Source organism: Salvia miltiorrhiza, chromosome 7, assembly GCF_028751815.1.
Source record: "Salvia miltiorrhiza cultivar Shanhuang (shh) chromosome 7, IMPLAD_Smil_shh, whole genome shotgun sequence".
NCBI classification, from domain to species: domain Eukaryota; kingdom Viridiplantae; phylum Streptophyta; class Magnoliopsida; order Lamiales; family Lamiaceae; genus Salvia; species Salvia miltiorrhiza.
The window spans coordinates 6,949,094-6,972,094 of record NC_080393.1 but is presented as its reverse complement, the minus strand read 5'-3'; the positions used below and the strand labels follow the sequence as shown (position 1 = coordinate 6,972,094).

Genomic DNA, 23,001 nt, shown 5'->3' with positions numbered 1-23,001 from the left:
ACTTAAAAATGATTCTAATTCAGATTAAAATACTTCAAATTTACTAACTAGTTATCTGAATAAATTTTGTATTCGCAGTTGTTAACACTGTTATCCTCTGCAAGAAAGCATATGTAATTGCAGGGAAAGGAAACAAACAACGCACGAAAGGAAAAGAGAAAAGGAGAACATTAAACAAAGCATTAAACAACCCTTTATTAAAGATTCTTCTCAGCGTATGTTTTTCCTTTCTTTACCATTTTTCTTTTTCTAGCTAGTGAGAGAAGGCAAGCAAGAGAGAGAAAAGAAGGGCTTGACAGTACACAAGCTTTGCTCGGGGCAGGTGTTCCTTTTTTCACATTTTTTGCTCACACTTTTTCCTTGGTTTTTCTGCTCTTCTTTCTCTCTCACCTTTGAGCAAAAAACATCCTTTTACCTCCCTCTCTCTCTCAAGCTTTCTGCTTTATTTTCAATTTCCTTTTCTTCTGCTCAAACTTTTTCCTTGAGGTGGGGTCGTTTGATTTAGTGACATTGGTTCACTTCAACACCTTCACTTGATTTTGCTTCTTGAAAAGTTTCACTATTTAGGTGCCTTTCTTTTTCCTCCCTCTCCCTCTTTTCTTGCTGCTTTTTCCTGTTTATAATACTGATTTTCTTGCAATAATGACACTTCCTTAACACATACACACCACTCTCACACCTTTCTTCTGTTACAGCTTCATTTTCATCTGTATCCCTAAATTTTGCGCTCTTTAATTACTTCTACTTGCTGTTAGCTCAAAGAGGTGGGTGGGTGTGGTGAGTTCTTTTTTTTCCTGATATATTATGTTGTGTTGTTTTCCTTTTTTTTTGTGCTTGAATGTTACATTTCTAGCTTCTGGGTTCTTCCTAAAAGTATATAAATATATTTTTGTCACTTTTTTGCAACGCTCTTGAAGATTTTTGATCCGGGGTATTTGCAGATTTGGGACTTTTGCATTTACTGCTTGCAGTCTTGGACTGTAAATATTGAACATCTTTTTTTGTGACCATTCTTCTTTTTATTTGTTGTTACCCTTTTTTCTGCAGATATTGAAGATTAGAAGAAGCAAGAAATGGCAGGCGGAGGTCCAGCACCGAAGGCCGACGAGCCAGCGCCGCACCCGCCGAAAGATCAGCTTCCCAATGTTTCTTTCTGCATTACCAGCCCTCCTCCATGGCGTCAGTATCTCATGATTTTGCTATTTCTATCACGTTTTTAGCATATTCTGTTTTTAATTTAGTATGGGTGGTTGGGGATTTGCTGTAGCCCTATTCTTTTATTTTTCTCAATTGTTTGTGTTCTGATTTAGTCCTTTTCTTATACTTTATGCCTGTGTATATTCTTTGAGTCAATTGTTTTCTGGGTTTTGGTAGAAAGTGTTTGCCGAATATTGGGTGGAGCCAGTTGCTCCAACACCTATTTTATCTGCTTCTGTATTGATTGATTCTTGTGTGGTTAACTAGCATCAAATATTTTCTGATTCTGTGATTCCATTTTTTTTACCCCAGCTTGCTTTTTCGGCACTTTAATCTTTCACATATATTGTCTTTTTTTGTTTTCTTTTGTTGTTGTTGTGGGTTGGATCTTATGCATTTTCCTTAAACGGATGTTTGTACTTACTACTCAGGATATCACTATATTAATTGTCTTTCCTTTTAAAATTTGAAGTTTAGAGTGCTTCACATGTGGTTCACTCTTGATGGTGACTCATGCTATTATTGATTGTATACTCTGCAACTTGTCTAGCACTTTTGATGTTATTTCGGTCACACAGTGGTGTGGGATAAACCGTAATTGATTTTGCATAAGGTTCTCTATTATCATTATATATAATCATCATTTGAGATGTAATATCAGCACGAACTAACCTATCTTCCTGCAACTACCAGATGAATTTTCTGTGCATGCACTGATGGGTATTATGGGCTGGAAATCTTCTCACTCTGTGTGGTTAATGTTTTTCAGCGGAGGCGATCCTTCTTGGGTTCCAACATTATCTGGTAATGCTTGGCACGACGGTCATCATACCCACTGCCCTGGTTCCCCAAATGGGTGGAGGAAACGTGAGGCATTTTTATGATCATAGCCAATTATGCTTTCTGCAGTTTGTTTCTGTTTGAGACCTAGATAAATTCAGCTTCTTTCAGGAGGAGAAAGCAAAAGTTATTCAGACGCTATTGTTCGTTTCGGGGTTGAACACGCTGTTGCAAACGTGGTTTGGCACCAGATTACCTGTTGTAATTGGAGGTTCATACACCTTTGTTGCCCCCACAATCTCAATTATCCTGTCTGGTAGATGGAATGACCCAGATCCTGTATCGGTTCGTTTTCTTGATTCTGTTGCTGTTGTACCTTTTGATCTTCTGAAGATGCATTGAGTCTTGTTTTCTAGCACATAACCATGCTGCTACTGGAATTGTAACAAACAAGATCCTTAAACAGCTAATGACATGCAAGTTCCTTTTTATTCAGTATTTCTCCTAATATGTAGTTAACTCTAAATGGACGTGCAGAGGTTCAAGAAGATCATGCGGGCTACCCAGGGTGCACTTATTGTTGCTTCAACGATTCAAATTGTGCTAGGTTTCAGTGGTCTATGGCGTAACGTTGCAAGGTGCAATACCTTTATCATATGGATTCTGCATGGTTTGTCATGGTCGAAGTGCTTCAATTGTTTTAATATCAAAATTATAGTCGTAGCAGCTTGTCTGCTTGACTGGAATATCTTTAAGACCGTATACATTTTTAAGTCATTTTATTACTCAATGTAGTCCATAAACCTTTTTCTTATCTCTTCTTGTGGGAAGTGGTTTCTTTTTTATCCTTTTTGGTGTTGGGGGGATGAGGTTCTTGTACAAGTTAATAACACGCTAGATTTACTTGCAATTCATATTGTTTATCCTCAGTAGAACCGTTGTGTATGGACTTATCATTGGCATGGAAAAATCATTTCTAACTGACAACTTGACTCTATTAAGTTGATATAGAAGTCCATACCTACCCTGTAATTTAATAGCTGCAATGTTTTGTTTGTTACTGATCCATAAATTTATTTGTAATCCAGATTTCTGAGTCCACTCTCAGCTGTTCCTCTGGTTGCTCTTGCTGGTTTTGGGCTCTACGAGTTTGGTTTTCCTGGGGTTCGTGCAATTCCGTGCACATTCACTCTCTTTCACGTACCATGCACACACAATAAAGATGATTTCCCTCACTCTCACAGATGCTCTGCTGGTTCTTGTTTCCAAGTGCTTTGTGATATTTCCACTTTCAATCTTGAATTTGATTTTCCTTTTTTTTTTTAGGTTGCCAAATGCATTGAGATTGGACTGCCAATGCTCATTGTTATAGTTCTCTTTTCTCAGGTAAGGTTTGAAAGACCAGTTAACTTTATTATCCACATTTGTGTATTATTGCACTAATCAGCGACTTTATACACTCTAGTAAAATCAATCTTATGGTTCCTGCAGTATTTGGTCCACTTGGTTAAACCAGGAAAGAATATCCTCGACCGCTTTGCTGTTATATTCTCGGTGGTAATTGTATGGATCTATGCCCATCTACTTACTGTAGGTGGGGCCTATGATGGAAAATCACCAAAGACCCAAGCAAGCTGCAGAACTGATCGTGCAGGACTTATTGATGCTGCTCCATGGTAAGCTAGCCATAAAACTTGACACTAATGCCATCTTATCGTGTTTTTGCACCCAGCTCTTCAGAATAAATAATGTGACTTGAGTGATATATTCGAGAAAGAAATGATAGGATTAGGTACCTAAGTGAGAAAGATAAGGGAACCACTGAGTTTTGGGCAGCAGGAGGGACAGAGGGGGAGGTAGAAAGAGGGAGGCTGAGGTACGAGATATAGAGAAGGGAGGAGAGGTGAAAAGGGACAGTTGGGAAAAGTAGTAGGTACTGGTAAATTGGAAAGAGACCCTTCCGAAAGATTTATAGAAATAGACACCCAAGTGCACATTGTTTACTCGATAAATTGATATTGTACTATGTTTTTCATCTCAGCTTTCAAAATGAATAAATTAGATGATAGATTTTGATGGCAACGTCGTCAAATGACAACTCTACTCCAGAGTATCTAATCGAATGAGCTTATGGGATGTCTTTATGACTATGGAAGAAGATACATGAGAGTTATAATTAACTAAATTAAGTATAATGTGTATCTCACTATCTTGGGCTTGCACATGCAGGATAAGAGTTCCTTATCCTTTCCAATGGGGAGCTCCGTCATTTGATGCTGGTGAAGCCTTCGCTATGATGATGGCTGCATTTGTTGCTCTTGTAGAGGTTTGTTTTCACCCGATTCACATTCACTCTTATTTCTTCGTGTTACTTTCCTTCAGATTGTGTGGGTTGAAGATCCCTATGACATGTGTGATGTTATCTGTTGCAGATTTTGTGAATTTTTGTGTTTGGATAACTTCATCTTTACAATGTTAAATGCAGTCGACTGGTGGCTTTATTGCTGTTGCCAGATATGCCAGTGCAACTGCTATTCCCCCATCGATTCTCAGCCGTGGGGTTGGCTGGCAGGTATATATATGGCATCTTACCATCAACTCGCACACCTCTTTGTCTTAACAGAAATCTTGCTCTTGAGAGAGAGAGAGAGAGAAAGGTTTATTGTCATACTATTACTTCTTCTATACCATTCTTATCTCGAACCAATATGGGCCTTTTTGTACAGGGAATCGCTATCTTATTATCTGGGTTGTTCGGAACTGGCAATGGATCATCCGTGTCTATGTAAGAGCCTGACAATCAATTGTGCATATCTTTTTATCTTAATTGATTAAACCATAAAAGTTTACTTCTTCCCTCCATTTCTATTTAGTGAGAATGCTGGCCTATTAGCACTGACACGTGTTGGCAGTCGAAGAGTAGTTCAGATATCTGCTGGATTCATGCTTTTCTTTTCTGTTCTTGGTAAAAACAGTTGTTCTTTTCAGTGAAAAATCTCAATTCTTTCCCATGTCAATCTATGCCTCAATCAACAACAATCATCTTTTCTTCACAGGGAAATTCGGAGCAGTCTTTGCTTCGATTCCAGCACCTATCGTGGCTGCTCTGTACTGCCTCTTCTTCGCATACGTTGGTGCGTACACTCCACCGAGCTCATTCTCTCATATTTATTGATCTACAAAATGAACTCAGATTTCCTGTTAAAACAACACAGGTGCCGCTGGTGTGAGTTTCCTCCAGTTCTGCAACCTCAACAGTTTCCGAACAAAGTTCATATTAGGATTTTCCATCTTCCTTGGGTTCTCGATCCCCCAGTACTTCAACGAGTACACAGCTATACAGGGGTTCGGCCCCGTTCACACCTCAGGCAGATGGGTATCAATTTGTCTTAAAACTCAAAGTTGCTTTTAGATACTGCTTACAGCATCATGATGGATCTGTCTTTTTCAGTTCAACGACATGGTGAACGTGCCCTTCTCATCGGAAGCTTTCGTTGCTGGCTTACTGGCATACTTCTTGGACAACACCCTGCACAGGAAAGATGGAGGGATTAGGAAAGACAGAGGCAAGCACTGGTGGGACAAGTTCCGCTCCTTCAAGACTGATTCGAGAAGTGAGGAATTCTACTCCCTTCCCTTCAACTTGAACAAGTATTTCCCGTCTGTCTGATTGCGACGGTGTAAGGGATTTTCGCCGGAATCTGTGGTCGGTAAGTGCCCCCTGTTACTATACCACTCTTCTTTGACTTGTGCCTTTTGTAACCTGGTAATAGAGAGAGATGAAATAGCCTGACATTTTCAAAGATGTCTTAGATTATTTATTTGTATGTTTTTTCTTATCTCTTTTTGGTGTAAATTTATTCGTTATATAAGTAGCACGATGCAAATTGCTGCTTTTAGATTGAGTTTTTTTAATTTGTGTTGTTTCAAAATTTAACTACTCGCTGCAGGAAGACTATTAATCTTTAAAATTTTAAATAGAGAACAAGAGAATATTATCAAAAAGGAATATTGATTCTTATCCTTATCCTTTTTAGTTTAGGTCAATTGTGATCCTTATCCTTTTTCTTTGTACCCAAAAACTTGACTCCAGAGTTGATATTTATTTTTACATTTGAGTTATGAGAGTTAACAGTAGATAATAGCCTGTTTATTGTTACAAAGATTAATATACTCATATAAACTACACATTTTTACGTTAAATGATAAATTTGCCTTAAATGAAATGAATTAAAATAAATTAAACATTAAAAAAACTCTAAGCTAATAATTCTACACGCTGTAGCATACTCTCAATCCACGTCTCCGGCCTCATTTCCCTTCTCCGTCCACGCCGCCACAACATCCCACCATCGCCTCCAAAATGAACAATGTTCGTGCTTTCATCGTTAGTTCAAAATAAACTATTACACAATTTTACAAAGAAAATCCACGTATTTGAGCGTTGTCGCTATGAAGGGCAAATCCGTAGCAAATGATATCTTTTATTATACTTTTACAAGTAGGAGTAAAATTTGCCTTTGTTGTAGCAAGTACAAGTGTTCGATTGTGATCGATCGACCTCAAATGACTTTTATTTTGAATGAACATGAATGTGCGTTCGTTGTATTTTCTGTTAAATGCAATGCACTAAACAATCAAAGTAATACTAATAATAATATACGTTAAAGCAGCGAGCGTTGTAGAGGCCACATGAATAATTTCAAACGAATAAAGGACCAAGATTTACGAAAAGTTATACCTAAAAGTGTTAGCAACACGATTAAAAAATTAATAGAAAACAATTATTAGTTTATTATTGGTCAATAATTAATGAAATGTCTGTATTTTGAACTCTTAGTCCTCTTTTGCAAAGGGGCACATGATAAAAGAATGAGATCTGTTTACCACCTCAGTAGCGAAAGCCATTAGAAATCCATTTGAACGGATGATCTTACTTTACTATAAAACTATGATATCGTGTGTATTAATCTAGTGCCAGAGTGATTAATATATGAGTCCAAACAAACACGGTATATTATCTAACAAAACCATGCTATGATATACGTAAATATGTCACACCCACATACGCTATGAAAATAATGCGTGATTTAACATTAGAGTGGAACATCACAAAAACAACATGACATATCTACTTCACAACAAAAGTACTGTAATTTCTTTCTACACAACTGTGAAAAAAAATAAAGGTACTGAACGATGATTGAAGAGGGTGATGTTAATTAGAAAGAGAATTTCAATTACTATCAAAATTAATTTAACAAAGTATCACAAACGATGGATATTTAGGAAAAGCTACACCTAGAAATAGAATTTTAACAATCCTAAAAAAATGGAAAAGAAGAAATTATCTGTTCAAATAAGTAAAGGGAAAAGCTGTTTGGCCATATTATGGCCGGCCATAATAGGGTAAAAATGCCCTCCCCTCATGTATTTAATGCATTGAGTTTAAAGCTATTATGGCCAGCCATATTATGGCCAAATAGCATTACTCATAAGTAAATTGTTTTCGTCACGTATCTGATTTGGTGAGAAGATGAAAACAGAGAAATTATTGAAATTAAATCAAAGAGGCGTTGAAAATTGAAATGGGTTAAAATGTTATTTAATGCAGTGGCAGTGACAAGGAGGGACCCACAGAATAGTTGTTTTCAAAGAGATGAATGCTTGAAAAAGAAAAGAAGTATCTTGCACACCACTCATTGGTTAATATTAAGCTGAGCAACAAAACAAAACAATAGAAAAGGTTGGAAAAGTAATTTGTGATTGGGGCAATTAAAAGCAGCTCAGCTCAGCTCATATCTTTCCTAATTAATATGCAACACTTTGTGTGATTCTGTTGTACTCAATCACCACTTCTCGAGTTGTACTCTACACCCCATGTATTTATGTTTAGTAGAAAACAGCAGGCATTAGATTAGACAGCCCCTCCCCTAAAAAAAAAAAAGAGAGATTAGACACCCCCCCCCCCCCCAATTTGATAAAGTGCAGGGGTATTTTAGTAATTTTAGTCACTATTTAATTTGCATTAAAGGAAATACTATATCATATTTGCACATATTCTTCAATAACCATACGTTCTTTAAATTTTGGGCAAATTGGTACACAGCATTTTCAACATTTTTTTAAGATGCAATTTCGACATTGAAAAAATTCATGTGGCAGACATTGTTGTGATGTTTGAATTCCTCTATAGTATTCTTGCTGGTTTGGATTTGTACAAGGTAGGGTGAAATTTAATTATATTTTGGGGTACACTAATATGTTTTGTTAGCGGTGTCGAACGATCACTATCAAAAGATATCCAATAATCATAATGGACTTTGAAAAAAATGGTATATATATATTGATTCAAATAAATCCGTCACAGCTTAAATTCACTCGTTTCGGCAGCTTCATGTTTGAATTTGTGTACCCCAAGAAATGATGGATCTTGAAAATCAACGGCATTAATTGCATATTTGACATGGTAGGGAAGAAATCATTTATTGGTAGTTCGTATTCTTTATTATAACTAATGTTTGGTCGATGTAATGTTACATATGTGAATTACATTTGATAGCTCATCATATAATGATTTGTAATATAATGATTTGTAATCGTACACACCACTGAGTACGTAAAAAAAAAAAATTGGTACTTATGATTTTACACACTATTGCATCATACTTCAATTACTAACAAAATGCCCTTTGTAGTCCACCGCCGTTACTATTATTTGACACTATTTGTTTTATACAAACCAAAAACAATATCAAAATCTTTGGTATAAAATAATTCTGAATGACATCTCATGTTTCATTTTAGTAGATATACTAAATAAATTATGTTCGAAATAATCATATTATCAACGCAATAAGGGACATTTACTTTAAAAGATTAATTTTGATAGACAAAATTAATATGGTTATTCCCTTGTTTATTTAGATGGATCGAAACTTTGAGATAGTGTATCAAAGCCTTTAATTATTCATTCATTTGAGCTAATTTGATTTGATTTTTATCTCGTTCAAAGAGTGAGATTGAAGAAGTTTCTCGATCTCTTAAGGATAAAAATACTCGATCGTGTATTTTTATCAATCATGCAAAAATAAACGCTCCTAAATTAATTATTTATCAATTTACCTCGATCGGCCTTATCCTTAACAAAAATCGGGCCACTATTGTAGCCAATGAAGCAGAAATTGATAAATTGTGATGATGAAATACCTTACGATCGTTATTTTTCCTTTATCTTTTTAGTTATTTTATTGATATCAGAAATCTATGATTGAGTTATGGGAATGAGATGGGCGTTGATTTATTGGATATAACATTTGTTTTTGCTTTTGCCCAAAACTACGATTCACTCATGCAGTAAAAAAGATGGACTATTGTGTATGCGTGGTTATGTAGTAGTAACGTGATTAATTAATGTATGGGGTCAAAATGTTATGTTTCAACTTATTTTTATATATCATTAAAAATATTTATTTGTTTACTAAAAAAAGATAGACTTTCACTTCTTTCCGAATTCTGATAAATAGTGGGAAAAAAGGGGAAGAAAAAAGAGTATAAATTAAATTCTAAAAATAGATGTATATATGTTTGAATGAAAACCTAACTTCGGATTTTTATAAATAACTGACTATTATATTGATAAAACTATCAAACAAATCAATTGTTATAAATTGAAAAAGACATTTCCGAAAAGATTAGGTAAAATAAAAAATAAAAAAATAGGACCACTATGAATTGTCATTCGTCTGATTTGAAGACAGAAGAACCTTACAGAGGTATTGGGGTTGAAGTGTGATTTTGTTGTTCTTTCATTTAGAGAGAGGAAACACTATTGATCTGTTATTCCTTGTTTGTTTTCCATTGCATTACTCAACTACCAATAATACCACTCTTTATTATCTGGTTGATTCTATACTCTTCATTATTGGAACTACCCCTTTAATTTCTTTTTCTATTCTTAATTAATTTCTCCCCCTCTCCATTGGGAGCAAAACTATTTATCACTTTTTTTTTATGTATTTAACTATATGTGTTTTTGTTTCTTTTATGAGATGTGCATGTGGATTTCTTTTATCTTTTAATATACGTCAGTGTTTGGTGTACTCAAAGAGAGGCCAATCTCGAAAGAAAATAAAAATTGAAGCTTCATTGATTTTAAAAATTTGAGTGCATAAATTGCTTGCAATTTGCCGTGTCTTCTTGGCTTCGAGCACTGGAGTAGGTTAGAGTGGTCGTTCTGGGATTTAAGCAAATTTTTGATGCGCTAGAATCTTATTCTGCGATGATCGAACTCTTTCGGTGTTTTATTTTTTTCGGGCTTGGGGTTTTGACAACAACTCGGTTATCTAGTTGAGGAGTTTTCCTTTTCGTTTAGTTGTAATAAACGAATACTCTTTTTTTCTTTAGCGGTGTTTTTCTCATTGACTTTTCGTCCGAAAAATTTTAGTGAGGCTCGACCTTTGTTAGCACTGTTTTGCTACGATTGGATTTTTAGTTTTTTTTTTTTAATAAAATCTTATTTCAATAGTGATTTTAAAAATTTGAGTTAAAGCTTATAAAATACTCCCTCTGTTTCACGATAAGTGTGATATTTTTGCTATTTTCGTCTGTTCGCAATAAGTGTGGTCTTTCCATAATATTTACAGAAACTAATCTCACAAATAATTTATTTATTACCTAACAAATATATTCGGTGAGATTCTTTCTCTACTTTATACACATCTCTCAATATTTTTTTAAAACTCGTGTTCTTTCATCCATATCATATTTATTGTGGACGGAGAGAGCACTACATACATTTTATATTTCCAAAATATAAAAATGGTGCCCTCTTCCTATAGTCTTGTCAAATTTCACTATTTGAAGTGTTGTTTGTAAAGCTAAAACCATGGGTGGGAGCAAGCCCTATTCTGATTCAAATTTCAAAGAGGAAATTTTATCAACGCAACTAATTAACAACAAAATTTCACGTGATTAATATAATTAAGTTGAATAAATAGATGCAAGTTCAGGACCTAGCTATTAAATTTTCAATAATGCTATTTGGACAAAATTTATCCAGATAAAATATAGTTAAATACTTTATAAAATAAATTTAACTAAATTTTTTGGTTCAAAATAAAATAGGATTTAGTTATTTTTATTGTTTTCTTTATATTGTAATTTTTTAATAACCTTTTTAATTATTATTATTTTTAAAGTACACAAACCACAAATAAAATAACAAAAAAAAATGTTAAAAAATTATGAAAAATTACAATATAGAGAAAACAATAAAATTAACTAAATCCTTTTAAACTTGAATCAAAATTTATAAATAAATTAATTTTTAAATATTTTTAACTTTATTTTTGTCCAAACAACCACCAACCGCGCACATTAAGGGAAACTCCCTTGGATCGCATAAACATAATATTAAAACATATTTTCTCAAATCAAAAAGGGCAAACATCACTGAATTAAGTAAAAACAAATAGCTGAATAATGTAAAAAATAGTTGTGGGGTTACTTTATGTTTCATAAATGGGAAACAAAATTAGGATTAAAGTGAGTGAAAATAGAGTAGTGTCACCAATTATTGGAAATGGTGGTAATCCTGAAAATGGCAGGAATATTTTGTTAAAGCTGGCTAAATATTCCGATAAAACCCCAACATATTGTTTAGAAATAATTTTTTGCAATATGATGATAATGATAGTATAGTGCAAAGGCACAAGGGTAAATGAGTGCCCAAAACATTTACACGCGACAACCACTTATTACTGACGTATGGATTTTATTGCATGCTATGTGCGTCTTCTGGGACCTACAAAAAAAGCCTTTGGCTACACAGATTCACATTGGGACTCATAATTTCATAAATTATGTAAGAGGATATTTAAGTGGGTTAAGTAATTGAAATTGTGTGTATTTTTAAGACATTCAATACTATATATGTTGTGGAAACTTTATGATATTATATTGCATAGAAGACTCTATATATATGAGTTATAATAAAAATGATCATTTTTGTAAAAAAATACAAATAATAAATATAAATTTACTAATGAATTTCTTGTAATTCATGAATAGTGGTAATTCAATTAATATGGTGAAATTTTCTTCTCTTCAAAATTTAAATTCAATTCAAGTTTAATTGACCGTTCGCGTATTACAACTCACTCATTCATAAATTTATATTGATTTGTTATTCTCATTTCACACGTTAAATTTAAATAAATATCAATCATATTATTAAATAATAAAATCGAGATCATCAAAATACGGGCTCACAACTAATATCGATTTTACCCATGGTTCACGCATCAAGCTAAGACTATAAAGTTGAATTTTGATGAATTCAATGTTTATTATTATCACGTATACACACGTGTTTCCTCCGTCCCATTAATAATGACTCTTTTTTATTTTTTGTTTATTTCATTAATAATGATCGTTTTTTTAAAAAAAATGAGAGTCGTACTTAGTGGGACGAAGAGAATAATATGTATATATATAGACTGTACGCAGGCTATACAGAATTAAATCCATGCCCTCAATCATAGTTGATGACGCTAAAACAAGTATCGAGTTTTGAAGTAATCTATACGAACATTAGCTTTAGATTATAGTGGGAATGATTATTTTTGTGAGAATAATGCACGAATAATGTATTAAATTAATATGGTGAAATTTTCGTCATATATATATATATTATGAATTATTATACTCTAATTAATTCTAAATTGATAGTTAATTAATAACACTAACTAACATAGAATTGCTTATGTCCAAGCGATCTAGACTTTAACATGTAAATAATTAGATTAATTAAACCACGTCGTCTCTCTCAAAACAAAACAAAATTGTTGATGTCCGCACGAAAGCTTTCTTTTTGGTTAAAATATCATGTGGCCGTTAGATTAGATCGGGAATACCCAATAAATATAATAGAGGTAGAATCATTTCTTATACTATACATAGGGTAATTCGATTGGCACTGAAAAATACATCTATATATTATATTGATTCATGGAAATTTATACCATGTTGATAATAAATATTATATCCGTTGTACTTGATTCATACCCTATGTACTATATATGTTTAGACAAAGATTATTATGTACACGTGATCTTTATTCCGTTGCTTTCTGCAAACCACCTAGTTGGTAAAAAGTTTTGTAACGTTTCACAAGAATAGAAAATTAATCACTCACCGTCATCACTTATTTAAAGGATCTTGCTAACGTTATATTACAAAATGTGTTAATAGATTAATTACATTTTAAAAAGTAATTTGTTTTCCCTTTTGGGTTTTGTAATTACTAGTTTTTCATGCTTCAAACAATTCAAACTAAGAACATGTAACAATTTAATGTAATTAAAAAAGTAAAATGAACAAAAATTTGCTACTGTATCCTTACCTTAAGTATTCTTGAAATATGACAAAATCTTAAAATACTTAGAAATATCGAGTACGAGTATATTATAAAAAGGTAAGTTTTTGGCGCATATAAAAGAACTAGAGAAATAATTTTAAGACGAAACATTTTTTTAACTGTAGCGTAAGAAGCAACAAGTCATTATTCGCAATTACCGATAAAGTTTTAAATACATAGAAAACACCTTCTTACAAAAGAATTGATACTTCACTTTTTCCATTAGACATGAGGTAAAAAGCCTCACCCTCTCCTTCTTTATAGTTTACACAATCTCTTTTCCAAAGGCTGTATCTGTATCTGATGATTTTGGAATATATATATAATTATTTTGTTTAAATAATTTTCATATTTAAGTTAATCAACTCAATAAACTCAATTTTATTTTTATGATAAAACATTATTGTAAAGTTAAAAACACATTTATCATAAATACAACATAAAATGTATATTTATATACTACTCCCTCGTCCTATCTACACAAATCATGACCAAGTTTTCTTTTTGGTTTGTCCCATGAAGCTTGACCAGTTTCCTTATTTGACAAAAAAATTACCCTTTTTGGGCCTTTAATTTTCACTTTTACACTTACCACACTTAACACACAAAATATCAATACCCGTGCCGAGAAGAACTTGTTCATGCTTCATGGGACCAAGGAAGAGTATTATTTAGATGAATTTTGGTGAAATTCACATCACATATATCTATATGTTATAAAATTTGAATGTATTACATTTCAATTTTTCTTCATTAATATATTTAACTATTTAAGAATATGAATTTAAATCTCATTTAGTCTGCATATAAATCTGATGAAATAGTCCTAAAATATTTGTTCAACTTAAAAAAGTATAATATACTCCATATATATTTATATATTTTTTTAATATATGAGTAAAATTAGAATAATATTATAATTATTAAATCAATACCATATTTTAATTTTTTTATTACAAATATGATAAATTCTAAAATTATTCACATGATTTATATATAATTTAAAATTTTAAAAATATAAAATATTGTCCCAGTCAGACAGAGGGCATCGAATACTACCAACCAAGTACACAGTAATATACCATTTAATTAAACTAGCCATATTACACAGTACTAGTGTATTACCCGTCGAAATTCGACGGGTACATATTTTCTTGTAATTTATATATTTTATGTTATTTTTATGATAATTATATAAAATATTTTTTTATGTAAATTATTTATATAATTAATTAAATTAAATTAAATTAGTAATACATTTTAAATTATATTAATGTCAACAACTTTTAGCAATTAAATTATTAATTTTGTTGAGATCATAAAAATACCCATTAGTTTTCATATGAAATTTTATAAAAAGTTGACGCGTAAGAAAAAAAAAAGAGTAGAAATACATATAAATTTGACATAGGTATCATATAATTCCGAACTTCTAAAAGCATAACTAATTATGAAAATAATCTCGCCTGATATTTAAAAGACCATAACTGATTTATCGAACATCGTATCATTTGGAGTTTTAAGACCAACCAAGTTGTGGGCATCAGCTCGTCGCAAACTTGACAGATCACCTCTAACTTCTGAGCATCATCTTGTCTGAAACTTGAAAGAGAATCATCTCGTCTAAAACTTGAAAGAGCGTCATCTCGTCTGAAGTTTTGAGCATCATCTCATCTAAAGTTTGAGAGAGCATCATCAAATATGAAATTATATTCAACCATGACTCCAATTGTCAACTATCTAACAAACATAACTCTAACAATTTAGATATTTTATTTATATATGTAATTTTATTAGTTCAAACTCTAGAGAGAAATGAAAGAGAAGAGTTCTTAAAGCAGTAAAAGAGAGCGTGTGCTTTATTTCATCATCGTAGGTATTTATAGGCATTACAGTCGGGGTAAAGTAGTAAATTCGTCTGGTCATCTATTCCGCATGCTCGTCATTAAACTAATTAAGGCTATTATTAGATTATAACTTGTCAGGTCGTTGTCCCCTAATTACAGAGCTGGATTCTGTCCTCATCATCCCGCTCTGTCTAGTAGCTCTGGATTTCCTTCCTTGGGGCAGACCTCTACTCTTTGGCTCCGCTCTGCTAAGTAGCTCCGCCTTCTGGCGAATTGTCTCTAGCGTGTGGCTCCGCGCTCTGGCTCCAATAGCTTAGCTCTGACTCTGGATCTGGCGATTTGGATCTGGCTCTGACTCTTATGACTTAGCTCTGACTCTAGATCTGGCGACTTGGCTCTGGCTCTGACTTTAATGACTTAGCTCTGGAATCTCTGCTCTGACATCTCTGCTCTGGCAACTTGGCTCTGGCCCTCTGCTCTGGTTAGCTCTGGCTCTGTCAGCTCTGCTCTGGCACCTCTGCTCTGGTTAGCACTGGCTCTGGCATCTCTGCTCTGGCTAGCTCTGCTCTGGTATCTCTGCTCTAGCAACGTGGCTCTGACCCTCTGCTCTGGAAGCTCTGCTCTGGCTCTGGCAGCTCTGCTCTGGAAGCTCTGCTATGGCAACTCTGCTCTTTAAGCTTTACTCTAGCAACTCAAAATGGTATTATATGGACCCAATCAACTGTAATTTACATATTCCGTCGAAAGGCTTATAACATATCTTTCACAAGTCAGAAACAAATTTTATTCAAATACGAAGCACTAAAATTACACAGCAAAAGGTTTGCTTTGCTCCCTAAACACAGCAAAAAAAGAACAAAAGTACCTTGTGTTGGCTGAAAAAACACGATGAAGCGTAAATCATTATAAACTAAGGAATTTATAGCTAAAAATCTAGGTATGCAATTATAGAATTTAACTAAGGAATTATCGACTTTAGAGAGAGAAAATGATTGAGAGAAGAGAGAGACAGTGAAGGGGGAGACGACGCCGACCGGATTCAGGGACGATGGCGATGGGGTGAGGAAAAGGCAGGCGTGAGGAAGAGGGAGGCGTGACTTTTGTTTTAAAAGTGAGAATGAGGATATATAGATTGGATTCTCAAATGCCACGTTGGAGATTGAGATTGAAAAGAAAGAATTTGAGGCCTGCCACGTAGGCTAAGGTCTAATCGTATTATAGAATTTATTATTATTATTATTATTATTATTATTATTATTATAGTAATGGACGAACAGAAACAAATAAAGTTTGCAGAAATGAAAAATATATTTTTCTTCCCTATATAAATAAAATGTATGGATTTATTTTATAAAAAATAAAAATAAAATTTTAATTGTTTTGATAGACATAAAATAAGATTTTGTTTTAAATTAATCAGTTTATAGAATTTGTGCCTTATTATGCAAACATGTAAATCAATGACCGGACCCGTTTATAATTTACATATATGTGCATGTCTCAATTCAAACTTAATTTAAAATTAATTTTATTGAAAATTATTAAGAATATAAATATTATCTATATATATATATATATATACACACACACACAATATAATATATTGCAACATATACATATAATATGTACGCTATTGAGAAATATAAAATTAATAACAAATATACATCTAATCACTAACATTCAATTAAAATAATTTATCGTATATAGATTATAATTTTTTTCTTATCAGACATATAAATCTAATTTTTATCTAGAAAAAATAAATAATAAAATTTATTAATTTAGATTATATGTAATGTTAATATTATTATATATATACATTTATTATTAGTTATATTTATTATGATTAATGAATCTTTATATAGAATGTAATAGTTAATTAATTAATAAATGATGAAGATTATATATGGAAAATTTTGAAATTGTGAGATTTTAGATATGCCACATAAGCTAAGGCTTAATCCTATTATATAATAGATTAAGGAAAATTTTCACTATACCTCGGCTTTTACGGAAATATTGAGGACTTTTTTTACATACATATTGACCGATGGCCCACTCAATTTTGTTTAATTTGAGTAAATTAGTATATTGATTTTTTCAAAGCGTTACTATATTGACTGAAGAAGTATAGTGAATTTCTCTACTTATTAATTATTATACCGAGTCCAAATACAATATATGAGTTGGAATCTTGACTGATGATTTTTTCTGCGATGTATAAATATTTATATTACATTATTAATTAAATAAAGAAAAATAGTTGCAATAGGGAATCCCTCCCATCTAAAATATTCTAAAAAAGTCATTCTCGTCGTAATAAAATGAGGTGGGTGTGGCTATAAAGATGGTGCTGCAACAATAATAAAACTCTCCTTTCTTCTGCTTCCTCTTCCCTAAAAAATTCCCACCCTCAAACACGCACCAAAAACACACAGATAAAGAGAAGAAATCATGGGCAACTGCCAAGCTGTGGATAATGCAACCCTAGTAATCCAGCACCCAAATGGCAGAGTTGATAAGCATTACTTCCCTGTTTCCGCCGCTGAAATCATGAAGATCAACCCCGGCCACTACGTCGCTCTCCTCCTCACCACCACCCTCTACTCCTCCGCCGCCGCCGCCAGTAGCAACGCCCCTCTTCGTGTAACGAGGATCAAACTTCTTAGGCCTAATGATACTCTCCTCCTTGGCCATGTCTACCGACTTCTTACCTCTCAAGGTTGCTTTACTCTCTCTCTCTTGAATTTTGTAAAGCAATTATAGTGAAAATGTGTTTATATGTTTTTGTTTTATTATTTTTCAGAGGTGATGAAAGGATTGTGGGCAAAGAAGCAAGCCAAGATGCAGCAGCATCACAAAAATGGAAATACAACAGAAAAAAACAGCTCAGATTTTGAAGCTTTGGCAAGGAACAAAGATGATGTGAAGAAGAATAATAATCAGGTAAAACTACTTGTTTTTTTTTTCAAAATTATATATAAAAAAACAAATTATTGTTTTTTTTCCTGTGCCAAAGTACTGTTGAGATTCTGTAAAATAAAAAATATATATTATAGGAATAAATTATTTCTTAATTATGTAAATACATATGATGAGGAATAATTTGTTAATGAGTTGGATTTGCGAATCTTGAGATCTTGAAACTGGCCTGCTTGAGTTATTATTATTCTCTTCAATAATTTTTAGCGCGTGCAAAAAGGGAATATTATGAAGCAAAAATACTGTAGTGACACAATGTTCCGTATAGATAGTGATTACATAAGTAATTTAGCAATCCGTTTCTTGAAATTTAGGTAGAGAATATAATTTCTAGAGAAGTTGGATTTATTTTTCCAAAATAAATATTTGTATAGATGTGAACTTTGAGAGGATAATAGAGAACTTTTCTTGGCCGTACGTATAATATGAAAATAATAGTATTATTTTATCTTATTTCATGATTGGACATATAAATGTGGATTTCAGGAAAGGCAGAGGTCAAGAAGTAACACACAAGTTAACTCTGGCACATCCAAGTCCAGAGCATGGCAACCAGCATTAAAGAGCATCTCTGAGGCTGCAAGCTGATTCTACTTTTATTTTATTTTTTTTATTTTCTCTGAGCATGTCTTCATTAGATTGAGATTTCTGCAAAATAGTTAGTATAGATAAAAACAAAATTGTGAAAATGGCATCGCAATCTGAACGTGGGGAGTGACAGCACAGTTCCATTGGATTGGATGTTAAGAAAAGCAGAGATCCAGATGAGAACATGTTCAGTGTTATGCAAACAAGAAAAACACTCAAAATTGCACATTCTTAGTATTTTCTAATAAACTATGTGCCTCTCTCTCTCTCTCGCATATTAATTTAAATCCTCATAATTTTTTTGTAGAGATATGCAGTTGAATTTATATATTGCAATTTGCAAGTGGTATATTTTACACTTTGTAGTACATTTTCATACATATTATATGTCTGCTGATGGATTTTTTAAACTCGGGTCCTATGTGAAGCCAAGAACAATTATTAAAAGTAATTTTAACAGATATTTATAATTGTTAAAAGAAAAAAAATATAAAAATAAAAAAGTTGAATTAAACTATGTTTCTATTCTTGTGTTTAGATTTTTAATTTTTAGTCAATGAATCCTACTAGTATTTTAACTATTAGAATAATCGGGTCGATTATCCTTTTAAGAAGATGATGGGCCATGTTTGATATGATAAGCAAACGCCAGTTAACGAGGATATTTAAATTAATGTGTGATTATCCATGATCATAGTTTAGAAATTTAGAAATTAATTTATAAGCCCTGGAATATTGTTCGATAAAATAAGTTCTTAAATAGTTTAATAAGAGTTTTGCAAATATTCTTCTTTGGTCTACGTACGGTGTAGTTTTCCACCATTGTGTGGTGGTGTTGAGGTCCTGTCTATATGTAGATTGTATAATTAATTATATTTAGATACCTTTTGTAATTCTAATTCAAAAAAAAGAGTTTTGCAACGAAATTATGGAGAAAAGAAAATTAATTTCTACAATTAAATGGCGTGGGCTCGGCCCAGTATATAATGAGCTCAAATTTAGCATTGGGTACAGCCGTACATGCAGACCAGCTGCCCCTTTCGTATTTAACTCTATATTATACTCCATATGAATAATTTTTTTATATATAAATATTGTGTCTCTACATATAAAAAAACCAATTAATTATTAGTATAAACAACTAGACTTTCCAAAACCAAATACCTCTAACACAACCTTACGTTATCTAAAATTATACACTCTAGGTGTTCTTCATTTTGGACTGGCTTTTAAATATCAATGAATTTGGAACTCAATCAAATATGATTACATGAATGCATATAAAAGAGTAGATATACTTATTGGTGACGAGTAGATATAATATATTTATTGACATAGTAGGAATGCATATAAAAGAAATTGAAATTTGATGATGGTCCGTCGTAATAAAAGCAAATCAATTACTCTCATATTAGCTGTGCTATATAGCAATATAGCTATTTCTGACCACAAAATTTATATATATGGACCCTCCATGAATCACCAATATTCTGATGAATGAGTTGGTTTGGCTTTTGAAAAAAACTGTCTTTATTGCCATATCTAATTAATTTCAAATTCCTCACACACACACACACACACACAATATTTTTTTAAAAAAAATCTATATAGAGGCTTTATGGTTTATTTTCTCAAGTGGGTACCGAGTTTAATGGTTTGTAGTTGGTTTCAATAATTAAATTTGTATACTTTGACCAGGTGGGCGCAAAAACCTTTGATGGAAATTGCAATTTCTGAATTTCGTGTTTGAGAATTTGAAAAGTTCAAATTTTTATGATTCAGTTTAACGATAAAGTGTTGAGAAAACTGCAGAGATGAAAAAAAAAGTGTTGGGAATTTTTTTTATATGATTACATTTGTAGAAGAAGTTACAGAATTAGCTCCCTATTTATACCACTAACCATCCTATTAATATAACTAATATATATTTTTTTTTTTGGTAAGAAAAGGGATTCTATAAATACCAAAACCAGGTACCAGAGTTACCAAGAGTAACTTACAGTAGCAATGGACATGAATCTCTTGAGATCCAGTCCTTAAAACATGACCCAACGACTGAGATTCCAAAGATTCTACCCCAACTCCACATTTTTACTTTTATCTCCAAAACCACATTGTTTATTTCCCAGAATTTATCTTTAAATCGACTGGAATTTCGGCACCTCCAAATGACCCAGTTTATGCAGCACCATAACGCCCTTAGGAACTTCCTGCTATCTTTCCGTTTGCTCCAATCTGTGAACATAATAAAGTGTGATACCATATTTTGTGGCTGCACAAAACAGATGCCAAGCCACTTATACATTTCATCCCAAATCTTTTCTGTCTTTGGGCAATGGAGAAGCAAGTGATTAATAGACTCCTCTTGATGAAAGCACGTGTTGCTTTTTTTTTTTTTTTTAATCAGAAAAAAAGCAAATGATATTAAAGAGGGGTACCAGGGGTACCAAGAAAACAGAGTACAGTAGAGGAAAAAAAGGGGGAAGAAAGAAGGTGCAGCCACCAGGGAAAGAAGAGGAAAGGAAAAGGGGAAAAAGGAAAGAACAAAAAACCAAAAGCTAACTGAAGGAGATCATCCAAGCTTTGAAATCTCTCACTGCGGGTTCCGAGCCGAAAGCCGAGCTCCACGTCCATGTTCTTGATTTGATTTCTCTAATCAGATTATCCTTGCTCCAAGAAGATTTGCTGAACTTGCACTCATTTCTCTAATCAGATTATCCTAGCTGAACGTGTTGCTTCTAAGGTCAGCTACATGCAACGAAATATTTCTTTTCTGAAGGTTATCGCAGGTGGGTAGTCTATTTCTCAAAATCATCCAAGCTGACATTGATGAGTCGATATTTTATTTATAAAAAACTTTCTTTTAAACTAAACAAACGAAGTCCAACAAACATACAAAACTTATCAAAAGGGCTTTTACCGTCTCAAACAAAACAGGGCTTTTACACAAAAATTCGCACAAAATAAAAAACTATTTCTTGCTTTGGGTTCAATAGTGTGTAAGGATTTAATTTTTGGGCAAATGGAGTATTTAAGAGCTACTGAAAAATAGCTGAACAGCTCAAACTTTTACAAATAAAAAGTAAAAGAAATCAATTTCAATGATAATAAAAAAAAATAAACTTACTTAAATTTCAAAAATAAAAGTATAAAAAACTTGATTTTGTGGGTTGATTTGGTGTTGCGGATAATACCACCATCAGTATTTTACTTTTTAACAAACCCTTTCTTTCTTCTAGAATCAAAGAAATACATCAACACATTAATTGAATGTGCTTTGAATAAATCTACAAATCATATAAAATATATTGTAGATTACTTATAAAACGTAGGTTGTGATAGCTCCAACATTTGAAATATCCATAAAAAATACAAACAAAAGCAAAGGCATTTGAAAAAGAAAGAATCGTGATATGGATAAATTTTTAGAATATTTAAATTCTGGAAAAGAGGTAGTGCCAAACCTACTAACCCCTTAGTAAAACCGCACTTTCTTTAATGCAATCTCAATCTAATTAAAGCCCAAATAGAATACTCGAACCTATACTTTTCAAAGAAAAAGAAGAAGAAATATATTCTTTTTCAGATGCCAACCTTGGATAAAGAAAGATACTGCAAGAACATGAAATGATTAGATCGTGCAAATTCTGTTGATGACACAAAATAATGATTATTCAGCTACTATACTATATAGGCAGCACGAATTGTATATTAATAACAATTTTATTTGGTTACAAACATAATTAACTTTAACGCAGTATGGTTTTATTTCATCTGGATACGGATTCGTGCAATTTTATTTTTTGAGAAAATACACTCATTTAGCCTTTTACATTACCTTAGTGACTGTAATAGTCGAATTTCAATTATTAACATTAATTATTCAAACCTAATTAAATTGATGTAGTGACAATTTTAACCTATTAGCAATTTCAGTGCATGACATTTTAACTTGTATAAATTTAATGACGTGGAAAACTGAGACATTCCACATCATTCAAATAAAATTGTTTTTTTTTTTTGAGTAGTGCTATTTGGACAAAATTTGTCCGGACAAAAATAAGGTTAAATTTTTTTAAAAATTAATTTATTTATAATTTTTTATTCAAGTTTGAAAGAATTTAATTAGTTTTATTGTTTTTTCTATATTGTAATTTTTTCATAATTTTTTAAATAAATTTTTTATTT

At 32.4% G+C, this 23,001-nt stretch overlaps 3 protein-coding genes across 13 annotated transcripts in view; 2 read left to right on the top strand and 1 right to left on the bottom strand.

Moving 5' to 3' along the window:
* Positions 1–23,001, bottom strand: part of LOC130992114 (nucleolar complex-associated protein 2) — an 884,658-nt gene that overhangs the window by 521,115 nt on the left and 340,542 nt on the right. The window lies entirely within an intron of this gene.
* On the top strand, positions 59–5,876 carry LOC130992130 (nucleobase-ascorbate transporter 6). Of its 10 annotated transcripts, none has more exons than XM_057916645.1 (16): positions 129–322; positions 696–764; positions 1,048–1,179; positions 1,967–2,064; positions 2,149–2,322; positions 2,515–2,615; positions 3,066–3,141; positions 3,304–3,363; positions 3,469–3,653; positions 4,207–4,303; positions 4,463–4,549; positions 4,704–4,762; positions 4,851–4,942; positions 5,034–5,111; positions 5,193–5,353; positions 5,429–5,876. In XM_057916645.1, the coding sequence occupies exons 3-16, from the start codon at positions 1,074–1,076 to the stop codon at positions 5,645–5,647; spliced, it is 1,593 nt and encodes a 530-aa protein (XP_057772628.1). In that variant the 5' UTR covers positions 129–322; positions 696–764; positions 1,048–1,073; the 3' UTR covers positions 5,648–5,876. The 10 variants fall into 10 exon arrangements, with proteins under 10 accessions (XP_057772631.1, XP_057772630.1, XP_057772628.1 ...); XM_057916643.1 differs by having other exon boundaries at positions 145–322; positions 696–777; XM_057916642.1 differs by having other exon boundaries at positions 154–567; positions 696–777.
* Positions 17,427–19,062, top strand: LOC130992179 (uncharacterized). 2 transcript variants are annotated; one of them, XM_057916727.1, is made up of 3 exons: positions 17,427–17,965; positions 18,050–18,189; positions 18,712–19,062. In XM_057916727.1, the coding sequence occupies exons 1-3, from the start codon at positions 17,698–17,700 to the stop codon at positions 18,811–18,813; spliced, it is 510 nt and encodes a 169-aa protein (XP_057772710.1). In that variant the 5' UTR covers positions 17,427–17,697; the 3' UTR covers positions 18,814–19,062. The 2 variants fall into 2 exon arrangements, with proteins under 2 accessions (XP_057772710.1, XP_057772709.1); XM_057916726.1 differs by having other exon boundaries at positions 17,563–17,965; positions 18,050–19,062.

Bases quoted from the DNA above. Each gene is read 5' to 3' on its own strand.
- LOC130992130 (XM_057916648.1), top strand. From the start codon at position 1,074: ATGGCAGGCGGAGGTCCAGCACCGAAGGCCGACGAGCCAGCGCCGCAC. The intron at 1,180-1,966 runs GTCAGTATCTCA...AATGTTTTTCAG, and splicing joins TACCAGCCCTCCTCCATGGC to CGGAGGCGATCCTTCTTGGG. The intron at 2,065-2,148 runs GTGAGGCATTTT...AGCTTCTTTCAG, and splicing joins CCCAAATGGGTGGAGGAAAC to GAGGAGAAAGCAAAAGTTAT.
- LOC130992179 (XM_057916726.1), top strand. From the start codon at position 17,698: ATGGGCAACTGCCAAGCTGTGGATAATGCAACCCTAGTAATCCAGCAC. The intron at 17,966-18,049 runs GTTGCTTTACTC...ATTATTTTTCAG, and splicing joins CCGACTTCTTACCTCTCAAG to AGGTGATGAAAGGATTGTGG.